At 33.0% G+C, this 16,140-nt stretch overlaps 2 protein-coding genes across 2 annotated transcripts; both read left to right on the top strand.

The window, feature by feature from the left end:
* The first annotated feature begins 9,634 nt into the window (after positions 1-9,634).
* Positions 9,635-10,727, top strand: LOC134689955 (uncharacterized). The gene is made up of 2 exons (XM_063549922.1): positions 9,635-10,109; positions 10,666-10,727. Exons 1-2 carry the CDS (start codon positions 9,635-9,637, stop codon positions 10,725-10,727), a joined length of 537 nt encoding a protein of 178 aa, XP_063405992.1.
* A 1,048-nt stretch (positions 10,728-11,775) lies between these two features.
* On the top strand, positions 11,776-14,048 carry LOC134690983 (uncharacterized). The gene is made up of 4 exons (XM_063551170.1): positions 11,776-11,889; positions 12,224-12,324; positions 12,984-13,070; positions 13,528-14,048. Exons 1-4 carry the CDS (start codon positions 11,883-11,885, stop codon positions 13,843-13,845), a joined length of 513 nt encoding a protein of 170 aa, XP_063407240.1. The 5' UTR covers positions 11,776-11,882; the 3' UTR covers positions 13,846-14,048.
* The last annotated feature ends 2,092 nt before the right edge of the window (positions 14,049-16,140 follow it).

Raw genomic sequence — 16,140 nt, 5'->3', positions numbered from 1 at the left:
AGTAAAAATATTTTTTTTTATGTATTCGTTTCCTTAACATTATTATATTGTCAATTTTGAATGATGCGGACGCAACAGCTCAACTAACCATATGGGCTAGGGACTGTTCGTCGAAGCTGTTCTATAATCTGTCATGTGATCTGTCCTACGACTTATATTAGGAATAAATTAGGATAATAATAGGACTAAAGCATCGGTCACACCTTACCGGATAAGACGAACGGACGCCTAACGGATGAAAATAAAAGTTGTCCGTTGACAAAATTGTTATCAGTTGGGCGTCCGTTGATGTACTGACAAACTAAAACGGACGCCTAACGAATGCATAACGGACATGCAACGGATATACAACGGACGAGAAACGGAGACGTAACGGACAGAACGGATGTCGAACGTACATCCAACGGACGAGTACCGCATTAAACGGATAAACAAGATATACGAAAAAATTAAAGGCGACAATTATTATACATGTAAATCGCATTAATATTTAAAATGTTCTATGTAACTGGTTTTGGTTGGTCTTCAAAATGCCGCTCAAGGCCAGTGTCTGACCTGAATAACTGCTGCTTGAATTGTGAAGATGGGCCTTACTGTAAGATCGATTTTGTCCGAGAGCACAATTATTTCGTAGTGCATTTCTTTTAGAACATAAATGAAAATTAATCCCACCTGCGCTTTGTCAAAGAAACTTTTACAGTGTGGTGTACCACTTTTGGGACCAGTTATATCAAAAGTATAGAAAACTTCATCGGGTCTAACCCAAAATATGGACAATTTTATATTTAGGGCGTTTTGAAATCTTTTTTGACAGCTTCCGAAGTGCTAATTTTCAACCTTTTTCAGTTGGACCAAATTACTCATTTCCTTTAAAATTCTAGACCACGTTTTTTTAATGTGTAATTTCACCCCCTTACTTGCAATTTGAGACATTAAACATGGAGAAATAAATTTGACTTTTCCCAAACAGTGTAAATTATGTATGTAATAATCGTTGATTTTTTTTGTCGATTCCTCCATATCTAAATATTTTTCTTTTCTGTTGATGCATATGATAGAAAGATTTCCTATCGAATGAACTAGATTTGGAGCCCGACGTCCGTGAACTTATTACTCTTTGAACTTCTATTTGGGAACCACGTAAAAGGCTCTTGGGCTGATATTGTACCGGATAATACATGCGATATGAGAAATGCCATGTAATAAGCTGATAATATTTGTTGTATACATAGACAGTTGTTATTTGACCTAAAATATCAGTCGTGTTAAGTAATTCAATTTCGATATATTTTCAAAGGGAATGAAAGTATTACATACATGTTCTTGTCTATTACTATATGTGTCGGTAGAATTGTATTATTCCCTTTGAAAATATATCGAAATTGAATTACTTAACACTACTGATATGATATGTCAAATAACTACTGTCTGTGTATACAACAAATATTATCAGATTATTACATGGCATTTTATTATCTGCAAAAATGAAAGCTCAATAAAGATAGTTTATCAAGCTAAACATGCATTTTGTATCGATTTGACAATATTTCAGCCATGACATAATTATTTAAGTACGGTCATGACTTCTATTAAGGGAGTGGCTATTTTACCGGCTATGATTAAAAATTAAAATTCAAGCCGGCAAAATAGCATATGTCTATAGGAATGGCCCTTTGACCGGCACCAGCAAACCATTGAATTTGTTGCCGACGCTGGAAAAAAATAAAATACGCTATTTTGATGGCATTATGTAAGGGAAGCCAAGTTAAAAAAAACTACTTTGTTTTCACAAATGTTAGACTTGTATTTCAAAAGCAAATTTTACAACATTCAGTTAAAAAATCTGAAATTTTAATATTATGCATACATACAGCATTAGACTGACTGATTTCAAATTCAAATTTAAATAAGATGTCATTGCATTAAATGGATGCTTAATATTTTTGTTTTGTTTAAAATTCTCTATAGTTATTTACACTTTGGCTTATAAATGATTTTTAACAGTGATGTCTCAAGTATTGTAAGCTGATTTCTGATATATTTAACTACGGTACATGTATGTCAATATTATTTGATTCTTTTATGTTGACAGTGAACATTTTCATAGTACTTTTAAAAGTTAATGATATCGAATTCACTTGGAAACGGCAAAATAACAAATTCACTTAAATTATATACAAATATTAAAGATATGAACATAATAACCAAAAAATAGATGAAACTTTTATTGCAAAATCTAACGCCGAAATCACAGAAAGTATTAACAATTTATGGAGATCTGGTTGTGAAAAAGAAGAAATTATCATCATTTAATATCACATACATAATCTCCATATTGTCAGTGCCATCATATTTTATTATTTAATACATATATTATTGCTGGTGCCGACAAAATAACCATTTCTAAAGAAATATGCAATTTACCGGCTTAATTTTATTCGTAGATATCTGCAACCAACCATCTAGATACATGTATAAGAAGATGTGGTATGAGTGTCAATGATACAACTCTCCATTCAAATCACAATTTGTTAAAGTAAACCGTTATAGGTAAAAAAAAAAACAACACTCGTCAGTCTTTAACACGTACCCTTTGCTTACACCGAAAAGCTTTGTTATGTTGAGAAGACATAAAACATATTGTTAGTACATTAACATAGGAACGATGTAAGGAAAACTGCATGGTTTGGACATTGAATGTATGGATAATATCCTTAAATATTACAAACAGGATCCTTGTGGACCTCGACACGAGATGATTTTTTTAAAATTTCATGGAAAAAATAATAAACCAAATGATCACTTTATTGAAATTTTGCGGTCACTCGATGTTTTTCATATTAAGATATTGTGACAATGTATTTGATTTGAATTTATTCACACTATAAAAAAAATGTCCACTACCAGTGGTAAACAACTTTATATAATTCATTATAAGCATACAAAACGAAATAGTAACTATTAAGGAATCTGTAATGTACGTGTGTTGATGCCATTACTACATTGATATGTCAGCTGTTGTTTGAATTCACATTAGTAGCGTTTACCACTTCTGATAATAACCTTGTCCTTGAACTTATCTAGCAGGTGTGAGACATCTGGCACATTTACTACATTATTTATGCAATTGAAACGTTATGCAGTTAAGTTTTTCAAGGTCATCTTGCTGGCATATAGCTGAATCATTTAAACACCGTGATTAATAAGTTCGTGGGTATTTTTTTGGTATGCGATGAACTAGTTTTGGTATTAGATGCACCCACAAAATGTAGTATGGCGTAAGCCTAATTTCATGCACTAATTTACACAATAGCAAAATGAATTCGTTGTTCAATATTTCAATAAAATCGCAAAACTGTTTATCTTTATATGAAACTTTTTCTTGTTTATATACAAATTAGTTGTTTATAGTTAACATTTGGCGATATCGTTGAATATACTAAAGATTCGTGTTATATGCAGGAATCATTTGAGGTACAAGTACTTGATGGTTACAAGAGCGCAATTATTTGTTTACATTTTCGAGGCAAGTTTTTTTATTATAAATACCCAAAATGGTACTCATAATAGAATCCGATACGGCATCGATTGGATGATACAGGATTATAATGACATTTAATCGAAAAGTTTTAAAAAATGCGCAGAAAATATTATTCTCATTTTTCAAAGTATAGAAAATATCTACCATTTCTGCACGTCGGAGTCATTAAAAATAAGCATTTTTTCATTAAGCGTGGCAACACATTGTGCAAACATGTTTCCATTTACTTAAACTAATCAGAACTCAAATCAATATTACTTTAGAGTATACAGCATTTATTGTTTTAATCTAAAGAAATGGTAAAAAAAAAAGGGATGGGGTAGGGGACATTGCTCTCTTTTATTATGTTTTACCTTCAAGAACAAAAGTCATTGATATATGGCTTCAATTGAATTTGTTATAAAAAGATCCAGTAGTTATAATTTCCTTGAAGTTTACTTTCAATGGAGTCCTCAAATCATTTTGCACGATTTATTTATTTTAACTGTATGGAGATTTTTTACACCCAGAGAATAAGAGAAAGAGTTGTCCAATGTAAAACGCCCAAACAATCTGATAAAGTTTCGTATTAAGAAATGTGTGTTAAAGCAATCACATGATTTGGCTGTCGATATTGAACATGTTCGCATGCATAAACGGATAGCCGTAAACAAGAGTTTTGCACTATTCTGCCAATAGGCACTCAGAGTACAAGGTATTTATCAATTAACAGGCCACTATAGATTCGATCAAACAGAATATATAAAGAGCAACATATGACAAAAATGTCGGAACGTACTTTTTGGGGTCTAAGTGACAACAAAAATTGTATAAATATATATATTTTAGTAAGGACACATTTGCATTACAGGACAGCTACAAAAGTAGATGGACATTCTAAAAAACTTCTTGGAATGTGCAGAATTTGTGGAACCAATGACCTCCAGCATGGCACTAAGCGAAAGGACTTTTTTCGCACGGAGATGATGCAGTTGTTTCAAATAGATATATCCTTGGACGATCCTCATATCCACCCCGATGCAATATGCAGAAACCATGAAAAAATGCTCCTAAGATTTGCCAAAGCCCAAACAGAGAGGACTGTATTCAGGACCAGCGTTGAGCCTGTTAAGTTTACTCCCCATTTAGTCGAAGGTAATTGTTCGATTTGCTCGCCAATTAACAAAAGAAAGAGAAAACGCAGAGGAACTTTAAAATCTTTAGTTAAAGAATATTCATGTACAGAAGAAGTTGCAGACAATCATAGTCAGCATTTATTGTCAGTACACGCACCATTGCAACTACAGCTTTATGATAATAACATTGAACCAATACATGTAGCTCATTCTAAGTCAGATCAAGTACTCATTCTACCCTATGCAAATGAAATAACTTTATCTGTACACGCAGAAGAAACTGCTGAAACAGCACAGGATGTTATCAAGTCTTTTAACAGATTAACCCAGGAGGAAAAATCTAATTTCATCAGTAAATTTCCAAAGGTATTATCTGAATTTGAGTTAACAAAATTGACTTATGAAATTGGTAAAAACCAAAATGAATTCATATTGAAAGACTGTGACTGCATTTCAAAACATTATACATCAAGAGAAATATTACAGACTTTGAATCCGGTAGAGTGGTTATCCAAAAGAAACAAAGTTTTAATTAACTTCATGACTGGATTGGCCGGAAATAGTTTTGACTTCATTGACCAAATAAACTCAACCGATGCATTTCTATACTGTCGAGCAATGGAATACCTATATAACTTGAGAAATAGAAAGCTAGTTGCTCCTTTTGCCTTTTTGGTATCTCTAGATGTGTATACAAAAACTAGCAGCCGTGTAGCTATAGATGCCCTTGGTAAGAGTAGCCCTGGTGGAAGCTACAAAACATTAAAGCATTGGCTTTCTACATATGCTGAAACAGTCCCAAATGTCCGGATGGTACACTCATAACAGGTTTTGACAATGAACAAGTAGTAGGTTACAAAAGAGGATTAGGTGAAGGTTCAAAATCCCTCACTTCTGTCATAACAACTATTGTTAATACAACAATGCACGACAAAGAAAACTCCACCGTACAACTCAACGAGAACTTCAAACCTAAAAATTGGTTTTCAGTCAATCACTTCGATGAACAGTTAAAAAATGCTAATTCCAATGAAACGAATTCAGAAAGGGTAAAAAGGATCAAGACAGACAAAGAGCACTTTATCAAAGAGGTTTCACAAATTAGAGACAGCAGTCTTCCTCTATTTACCACACTTGAGAACATTCATTATGACCAAATGTACTTTTTTCTCTCTAAAGCCATTAAAGATGTACTGAACGAACAAGAAAACGCAAACGATGAAATCATTGATTACGTAGACAAGCAAGCACACCAAGAGAGTAGACAGAAAAACATCATTGTTTGCACTAGATGTGGGACAGAAAATCTCAAAAGAAAGCAGATTTGCGAAAATTGCCAAGAAAGAGAAGGCATCAAAGAAGCCAAACAAGCACAACAAAGAACAAAAAAGAGTGACGATGTAAGTAAAAGTGTTGGCTCAAAAGAAATTTCTCTAAATACACCGCTCGAAACCGCAACTGCTATTTCGGGACACCAAAGATTTGAGCACGTGCCATCTAATCATAAAGAATCAACCAAACTTATGATGGGTAGACCGGTTTTTTTAAACCCTAATAGTAACGAGGCCGTTGCATTGATACTACGAAGCATAGGCATAAGCTCTGGAATCAATCGATATGAGGGTAACAATAGACATTGGACTTTTGTTTGTTGTGACGGTAGACCTCATAGTTTGTATCAAAAACTTTTAACAGAAAGTGTTATTTGCTCTTACTGTAACCAAGCATTTTTAAACAGAAAGGCATACAAGGATCATCATAAATTGAAACACCAAGGCGAAAGCTCAACATTTTCCTTAGAATTTGATTGGCTTTATATGCGAATTGGATTGGGACACTTCGAGATGAATGTCATCAAGTCCTTTTTTGAACTTAACTGGACGCCATTCTTAGAGAAGATGTGCGAGATCATGCAGTTTACCTCCGATAATGCAAAAAACTTTGCAAAAACATGTAAAGACCATCATGTCGCCTGGCAGCTTCTGTTAGTATTTCACACTACCTCTTTAAAAGAAATGGTAGTGCCATTTGTAAGATACATGATGAAACAAGGAGAAATGCCGACACCAGATAAATATCTCTTATTTTATAAGGAATTCATGTCGTCTAATCCGAGATGGGCATATTTACATTTGCAGGTTTTCAGATTTTCACAGGCAATTATAAATTTAAGAATGGGTGTCAGACGAAATAACAGCTGTCTGGTTCAAAGCGCAAAATTTCATCTTAAAGAACTTTTCTATGGTCGCTCTCATCCCCATTATCGCAACATTGAACTGTTTGACACTTTGCAATATCACTTTATGCCTGACGAAGTAAAGAATATTTGGGACAACAACACAGCATTTACAGTTAGCGGACACAATTCCAAAGGACAAGATCTAGATTTCTTACTGGAAGAAAAAAATAGAGCTGTAAAGCAGTTTATCCCTAGTGGCTCTATACCATCCAATGAAACATGGGATGCTATTTGCTGTAATTTGCAATACATAGAAGATCTTCAAAATTTGGTGTCCTCGTGGGTAGGGACTCACAGATCAAACAACTATCAGACAAAACATGTCGATATAGAATTTGCTGTAAACTCCTTCCGGCAAACTTTGAGAACATATCTCAAACCTGAAAATGAAACCTTTTGTGGTTTAAGTGGATCCAAACTGCACCCTGGGTTACTAAAATTTCTGGAAACATCGACTTTAAAACGAATGGATCACATCAACACTGAGGTTTTGAACGAAGAGCCCAATTTAATAGTTAATCAAAACGAACCAGTTTACGTGTCTGATGAAGAAATTGCAAGTCACATGAACAAATTATAAAAGATTGACATAATAAGAAAAACAGAACATTTGATTCATGATGAATTGAAGGACAATATTTTACGATCTCATTATGAGAATGTTCTGCACAGTATTGACGGAGGGCAGTTAAAAAAAGATGTATACCTCACATTATACTATGAAATTAAAGATGTTATCCAAAGTGAATGTAATATTGGAGAAGATGAGTCAGTCGATTTCGGCACTTTATTATGACGTTCAAGGTGAGATTAGTACCGAAGCATTACTTGATCCTTGTCAGATTGTATCGCTTAATATTGTTTTCATTTTCGTTTTTACAATGATTAATGTATTTTTGTAATCGAATTTATCGTCCAATACTTTTAGAATTAGATCATTTGAAAGTTTAATGATTTGATCAAACTATAGAAAATTCATAGAAGTTGTATATCTTTTACATCAGTGTAAGATGGTACATGAAAATTGATGAGTGTGTATATTTTGCTGGTTGCGGGTTGCGGGCTGCGGGTTGCGGGCTGCGGGTTGTGGGTTGCGATGAATAGTCAGTTGAACAATAAAGAGAGAAGAAAATAAATCACCAAAATATTAGTATATTATATATAGTGTGAGAATGTGTATAAGGGAGGGGGAGGACAGGGGTACCCTTCTCCCTTCTCCCACCCCTCTTCTCCTTTCTCCTACCCCCGTTCTCCTTTCTCCCATTAGAATAAAACATCTCCTTTTGAGATATTTTTTCTTGAAATATTAGATAATTTTTAAAAAGGAGAGATATTTGATTTTTTCTCCTTTCTCCAACTTTTTCTCCTTTCTCCCAGCCTTCCTCTCCTTTCTCCTACCCCCTTTCTCCTTTCTCCCACCCCCTTTCTCCTTTCTCCTACCCCCTTACCCCTGTCCTCCCTCTCATAAGTGATTATTAATGATGTGAAATAAAAGATTAAACGATGCAGTACTCTGTCAGATAATTTTAGACAAAGGGAAATTCCACTTACATTCTAGTAACTAAATATAACCCTACAGTTATAAATCTTAACAGAGCTATTAAGAAGCATTGGCAAATTTTGCAAAGAGATGAATATTGTAAAACAATATTTAAACAGATGCCTATCATTGCATATAAACGCAGTAAAAATTTAAAAGAGCACCTAGCAAAAAGGGAAGGGACCCTTGCTAAAATAAAACTTAGCTAAAAAATCCCGAAACACCGTTAATTAACTATATATATATATTTCTAGTAAAAAAGGCAATAAGTCATTACGACTCTATAAAAACGGTGTCAAGTCTTGAGGTTTAAGAATGTATGTTGGTGATGGGAATCTTTGCATTTGTGGAAAGTTTACCCAAATGTTTGTTAATATGATGTTTGCAATTTGCGCACATGAATGGACAAGAAACATTATCTGCATTCTTTTCATTTTCATATTCCAATATGTATTGAACAACAAACTTTGTAGGTTCTGAATATTTTATTGCAAGTCAAATACTAATACTATCAAGACAAACTAAGAGATGCATGAATGTAGTTGTACTGTATTATTAAAATGTAGATATCTTTGTTGATACTTTGAACTGACTTTGTCTTCATTATTCCAAAGTAAAATTAAAGTTTTCGTTAAGCTGAATAAAGTCATATTATCATTATTAACACAACTGTTATAAAAAGTTCATTGTCAGATTGAAAATTAATGAGTATGTTTGTTGAGAAAATTCAAGATAGAGAAAAATGAGTAGCCCGCAACCCGCAGCCCGCAACCTGCAACCCGCAACCCGCACCCCGCAAAATAGTGCTACTGAAAATTGATTGGCAATACGGAGTTTATTTAAGAATAAATTATAAACTAAATTGTATATAATCGGCTACATTTCAGTTATAGACATTTTCAATCTAGAACTAATATGTAAGTATGAAATTCATTGTTTGTATACGATACATTAATTTACAAATATAATTTGTATATAGACAAAAGGATTTTAATGTGAATGATGCTATTTTCATTTCAAACCTTTATCTAAAAATGTTACCATATTCCTTCCCATATTGTATCGTTTAATTAATGAGATGGATATTGGAGAAGGGGTCAGTTGGTCAGTGATTGAAATGTATTCTATATGTAGGGCATACTAATAAAAATAGAATATTTTATTGATAACCTTACATATGCCATCGTTTATTTTTCAGAATGAATTGTGACCAGTCACGTAAATACAAAATCGGTGAAAAAAAGATATATAAATCAGAAGAAAAAGAGTACTTGGCAAATTTGTCGAATGATCGTCGCATAAAATGTGAAGTTATTAAACAAATTAAATGTCAACTAACAAGGTTAAAAAGGCTGAAGGCTGATCCGGTTACAGCAGTATTTGTGATTAAAGATGTCAAGAAAAACAGAAAGACTAGACCGAAATATCTCGGGTTAGGAGAGCTCTTCGACAAAGTTAAAAAAGGAGAACCAGCTCTCAGCAGCGATGAGTTAAAGAAAGTAAATGGTATAGACATGTTATTCCCAACACATGAAGATATTATTGAAAACGTTACTTTGGTAACTCCCAGCAAACTAAACATTGGACCCGGACATTCCAAGCAACTAGCTGAAAGTCAAAAGAAAATGCTAGAACAGACGGCAACTGTCCCCTCCAATGACACTTTATCAATTGGTTAGTATACTTTTAAAAAAAGGTCTACAGCATATATGTATCAACAAACAGAAAAAAAAATAATCGGAAGACTACGTCAAAATAAGATTATATTTGATATAATACTGCATGAAAAACTTTAGTTGTGATTTCGATATGAATACTTCATTTACTGTTGATTTAAAAAAAAAAAGAAGACCTGTCTGTATATATAGATATATATACGAGTCTAAATTGAAAACTACGTTCAAACCTATGATTGCGTTGGACAAAAACCGCAATTTTTATACGTGTGCATGTAAAACAAATTTCGTTGTAGAAGGGTCTAAAATCTGCACAAACAACATTTCCCAAAAGACCAAAAAAGTGAAAAAGAATATTAAAAAAAACCGCATTTGATTAACAGGTCGAACAACTGATGTTCTTTAACCCTGCTGACTGCCATTGGCGATTGCCAAATAAAATTGATCACAAGATGTATCAACATGGGATCTTAATATAAATTTAAAACAAACAGAAAAAATTTTTAACCTGTGGCCACGATATATATTAACAATTATTTACTTATCTTTTTCAGATATTGACTCCCCAATTCCAAAAAAGAAACAGACCAAAGCAAGCAAAGAAAAAGGTGAATAATTATTCAAAATATTTTTATAGATGCATGGTTCAAATGCATTTTCTAAATACATTTGTCGACGCTAGTGACGTATAAATGTTTTGTTAAATTGATACCAATAGTTTGTTCTGTAAAATGAAAACAAAAACAATCTCTTTCTCAATCCTTATGTCACAACAGAAGTCTTATCATGTTTGTCCATTTATCATTATGCACATCAACACTTGAATTCTAAAAAAAAATCTGTTAAATTTGATCCCTTCGGTTTTTCATAATTGATGTGATTTATGGCACTTTTTTATTTTATAAACTTCTTAACACTTAAAGTGACCAACATGTTGTTATATATTAACAACAGGTCTACAGTATTTGGCATGATATCGCGGCCTGTAAAGTTGGTTTGTTCAGAAAAAAAGAGGAAAATTGGTCAGTGAATAATATTCGATATTTTTTTGTATTTTTAAGGTACTAAATCACCATCCGTAAAGAACAAACAGAAGAAAACAATTGAAAAAAACAGGTATTTAATTCTTATTAAATTAATTTTGTTTTTAAATTGCATGACATAATATTTAAATCATAATACACCTTATCGCAATTTCTCCGCCATTACAAGACATCGTAAACAAAGGTTCCCATACAATATTGACGTCACAACAAAAAACATTTGCTGTCACATTGGAAAAGTGATTGTTAAATGATTTCAATAGTTCCTGTGTCAAAAAACATTACTTGGTGCTCGGTCGGATTACAAAATGTGTGCTCAAAACACTAAGTCTAGCACTTTGGTTGTTGATATATGATTATGAGTGCGATTATTCTGCTCGAAAATGTTATGATTGTAAGAACTGGAGCGTCAGCAGAAAAGAACGTCGTTTTCTATGCAAGAATAAACCGCCATGTTTATCCACATCCATTCTTATAAAAGTCGACGTTATTTGCCAAAAGGGTTTATCACTCAAACCTTTGGGTTTTTTTGTGCAAATTATCAAGAAAGTAATAGGTTTAACATGAACCCTGACAGAAAAGTGAAACATGATTGTTTAAACTTTTGGAGTAGGAGATTTTTAAAGATTATTGGTTACCTTGTTTTTTTCATAACTTTTCTACAATTTGAATTCATAGGAGTAAAAGGTAGTTCTAAAGGAAAGAGCAGAAAAGATAAGTTGCCTCAGATGTCGGGTAAGCCTTACAATATGACTACACTATGAAATCTTCATTTGTTACTTAAGTTTGATATTTTGTTTTGAGTTTGATATTTTGACATTACAAATATCGTAGAGTCACAGTTAAGGAAAGGAATATACAGTATGATGCGGGGTTAAACTATTTTTCTGGCGCCAAACCCTCCCCTATAACCTTAGACAGTAATGAACAGTTCAGTATAAAAACAAGCTTAATTCTTTAGTGTTTGTGTATGTTCTACAAGTAAGTTAACACAACCTGATATTTTCATTTTTAATGGACAATCAAATACTTTTAGGTAAAGAAATTATATTGTTTCTTGTGATTTTAGAAATTGAATTAATGGATGGTATTGAACCTTTACCAGAGCAGACAGAGGTAGAAGTTGGAAATAAAGATGACTTTAGCGATGCCAGCCCAACTCGACCTCGAGTAAGCAATTACATTCTTTTTATACATAAAACTGCAATTACATGTTCGTACAAAATAAAGTACAAATCACTACAAACATCAATATAACATTTTGTTTTGTGTTATTAAAATTTGCTGTTACAAAATGTTAGAAATTATAAAAAAAAAATTAAGGGATGTATCTCCCTCATGCAGAGCTCTGATTCCTTTCACGATTTGGCTATACTTTTTGGACCTTTTGGATTATAGCTTTTCACCTTTTATATAGGCTTTGGGTTTAAAATAGTTTGGCCACGAGCATCACTGAAGAGACATGTATTGTCGAAATTTGCATCCAGTGCAGGACAATTGGTACAGTTAATGTTAGTGTACTGTAATAATTTCAATTTGTATTAACGAAGCGACAGCTTACACAAAAGCGCGATCAGATCATAAACCATGGTGTTTTGACATAAATCAGACACACTTGCCTGTGTTAGATCCCTTTAATAGTTATTGAATGTACTAAAGCCAGACACCACTACGGTTATGAATGTCACACATATAATGACCAACACTGACCAGTTAAAACAGTTTTCATGTCAACTGTACATGTTTCGATAATAACTTATTTTTAATCTTATATGCAGATACTTATTGGTTATCTATAAATATGTAATAGGAATGTTATATTGTTTTAGATGTCAAGCTATGAACAAATGAGGATGGACAGTATAGAGAAAAACAGAAAATTTCTGAGTGGCTTGGCATTTCACCATATACCTCAGGTTTGTAAACATCAATAAATTGTCGTTTGAAAACTACCGAAAATCAGTGCTAGGAATTGTATTAAACTTGTTTTGCGGTGAGAATGTTAAGCTAGCACCGTGGTAAAGGTCTTAATGTATCTTTGAATTTGGAAACAAGTGCGTATATTTCCTTGGTTTCCAAGATTTAGCTCTAAACAGCATGGCAAACATATCCCAAAAAAACCCGTTCAAAATTGAAATTGCAACCCTTTGGTTAAAAAGTATGCAAATAGTTATTAGATTTTGTCATTTTGTCATGAACAGTTTTATTTTATAAAACTAATTTGTTATCATTAATTTAAACCATCCCTTATGTATATATAAAGCACCAGTTTGAATTCCGGAGAGGGAAGAACAAAACATTTTCATCTAACATTGTTGGACTGATGTTTAGACGATTTATATAATCATCTCATATATCTTTCCATATTTTCAGGAGTCATGCACGTCTGAATATATTGTTCAAGGTATATGGGTAATCGTGGCGTTTGAGCAGACCTGGTATCCCGGATTGGTCAAACACATTGACAAGGAGAAGGACAGTATAACAATAACGTTCATGCATCCGAGTGGCAAAAACAAGTTTAAATGGCCGGTTAAAGAAGACAGAATAGACGTTGAGAGGAAGTTTGTAATTTTTGTCTGTTTACCTCCTTGTGCCTGCCCGGAAGGAGAAAACATGTATGTTCTACCTGGAACTGACTATATAAAAAATATATATATTGCATTTCAGAACAAGTATTTTACTCAATAGATGGGGAGCTGCTCTGTTAAATATTAAGTACTAAATGTTGGCCCCATTGCTGTCAATTCTATCTCATTAAATGGCGTTTTTAATACACCATTATGGAAAAAAACTGGCGTTGTCTAATTTGAGATCGATATCTACACGTGATTATTACGAAATAAAAACGACATGCTTAAACTCCTTTATAAGACAGTCATTAGAACCGAGGACGGGAGACCTAAAACAATAAATTGAACTGATACATTTTGTTTTTTAAAATGTTATTGTTTATTTTGATATATATGTAATTTTTGTCAAAGCTCATGTTGATGATTTTTATGGCAATAAAAGTATTTGATTTGATTTGATTAATTTATGTATCCACCAATGATCAAATCAGAATCAGGTTAATAAAACATGTGGTTTCTGTCAACTAACACATTTTTATTGAAATGACAGTTTAATTTGTATTCATGGTATTTTCTTAGTGATGCAAATGCTAATTCCAACATCATTTTGATGTGTTTCTCTGTCTTTGATGCAAGAGTGTATTCCGTAAGCAACTAACATTTTGCATTTACAGCTCATGAATTAGAAAAAACCAAAATATGCCTTATTATTATAAAATTTTCACAAATGCAACCGTTAATGAAATCATGTTTTGATAAATAAAATGTCAAGAAACTGTCAGAAATTCTCCAATTTTATAGTTTCAAATTGTTGGCCTTCAAAGAGCTATTACATGTACATGTGTACCGCCAATACGAACTATTACAATATAGAGGAAAAAATACGGTATATGATATTAAAAAGAAGATGTGGTTTGAATGCCAATGAGACAACTATCCAAAAGAGAACAAAATGACACAGAAATTAACAACTATATGTCACCGTACGGCCTTCAGCAATTAGCAAAGCCAATACCACATAGTCAGCTATAAAAGGCTCCGAAATGACAATGTAAAACAATTCAAACGAGAAAACTAACAGCCTTATTTATATGAAAAAAATGAACTAAAACAACTAGTATGTAACATATAAACAAACGTCAACCACTGAAATACAGACTCTTGATTTGGGACAGTCACATAAATACATAATCTGACGGGGTTAAACATGTTAGCGTAATCCAACCCCCTTTTTACCTGGGACAGTGGTATAACAGTACAACATAAGAACGAACCATTAAAATCAGTTGATAAACGCTTAACTCATAAGATGGACAAAATACAAATGAGCATTTATAAAAAGCGTTTTCATTAACCAAATGAGACCTGTTTATTTTCTGACAGATCGATTAATCGATAACTTTACTAATTGACCCTATTTTCTTGGTTGCTGCCTCCTTAAAGCCAAAAAACAAAATAATAACATTCACCATCTATATATATAACTGTAATCTAAATCTTAGTTATATATTCGTTCCCGTAAAGACGTTGCATTGATTTGAATTATTACATTAATTACCTAAAAATCTATACACTACATAGATACAATTTGTTTATATTTATTTTTCACATCTCTTAAATGATAATTAAGGTTTGCATGCAGTTGTATTCCGAAAATTTGCGATATCCTTTAAATATTGAAGCGGCAGTGATGTAAGAGGTGTCGAATATGAATTAAAATTGAGTACACTATATAATAAAATGTTCTTATCCAAATGATGTGGTTTTATTGCCAATTAGACAAATCTACAAGCGATCAAATGCTACAGCAGCTAACAACTATAACATTAAAACGCATAAAAACGTTAAAACACGCTGCACTTATTTACACCTGTCCTAAGCCAGGACAATATTGTTCGGTGGTTGTCGTTTGTTCGTTATTTGGGGGGGGGGGGGTGTGTGGAAGATACCAAAGTCACAGTCAAACTAACAGATTGAAAATAAACTGACAACACCATGGCAAAAATATAACGACAAATAGACAAATAATAGTACAGAACACACAACGTATATAGAAAACTTAAGACAAAGCAACACGAACCCCACTAAAAACAGGGGTGATCTCAGGTACTCCGGAAGGGTAAGAAGATCCGGCTCCACATGTGACACCCGTTGTTGCTTATGTTATTACAAATCTGGTAAATAGTATAATTTGATAGGTCACATTCGTAAAAGTGCTTTCGTTCTTTATATAAATAAGACCGTTGGTTTTCCGATTGGAATTATTTTAGGCTAGTCGTTTTTCTGGCTCTTTAAAGCTTGCTGTTCGGTGTGAGCCTTGGCTCCGTGTTGAAGGCTATACTTTGATCTAGTGCTTTTAATGGAGAGTTTTCTCAATGTCACTCATTCTGTACGTCATCTTCTTATATCTACA

This window comes from Mytilus trossulus, chromosome 11, assembly GCF_036588685.1.
Source record: "Mytilus trossulus isolate FHL-02 chromosome 11, PNRI_Mtr1.1.1.hap1, whole genome shotgun sequence".
NCBI classification, from domain to species: Eukaryota; Metazoa; Mollusca; class Bivalvia; order Mytilida; family Mytilidae; genus Mytilus; species Mytilus trossulus.
Note: the sequence above shows the minus strand (reverse complement) of the source record. Positions and strands in the feature narration are given on the sequence as shown.

Bases quoted from the DNA above. Each gene is read 5' to 3' on its own strand.
- LOC134690983 (XM_063551170.1), top strand. The intron at 12,325-12,983 runs GTAAGCAATTAC...ATATTGTTTTAG, and splicing joins CCAGCCCAACTCGACCTCGA to ATGTCAAGCTATGAACAAAT. The intron at 13,071-13,527 runs GTTTGTAAACAT...CCATATTTTCAG, and splicing joins CATTTCACCATATACCTCAG to GAGTCATGCACGTCTGAATA.
- LOC134689955 (XM_063549922.1), top strand. From the start codon at position 9,635: ATGAATTGTGACCAGTCACGTAAATACAAAATCGGTGAAAAAAAGATA. The intron at 10,110-10,665 runs GTTAGTATACTT...TATCTTTTTCAG, and splicing joins CAATGACACTTTATCAATTG to ATATTGACTCCCCAATTCCA.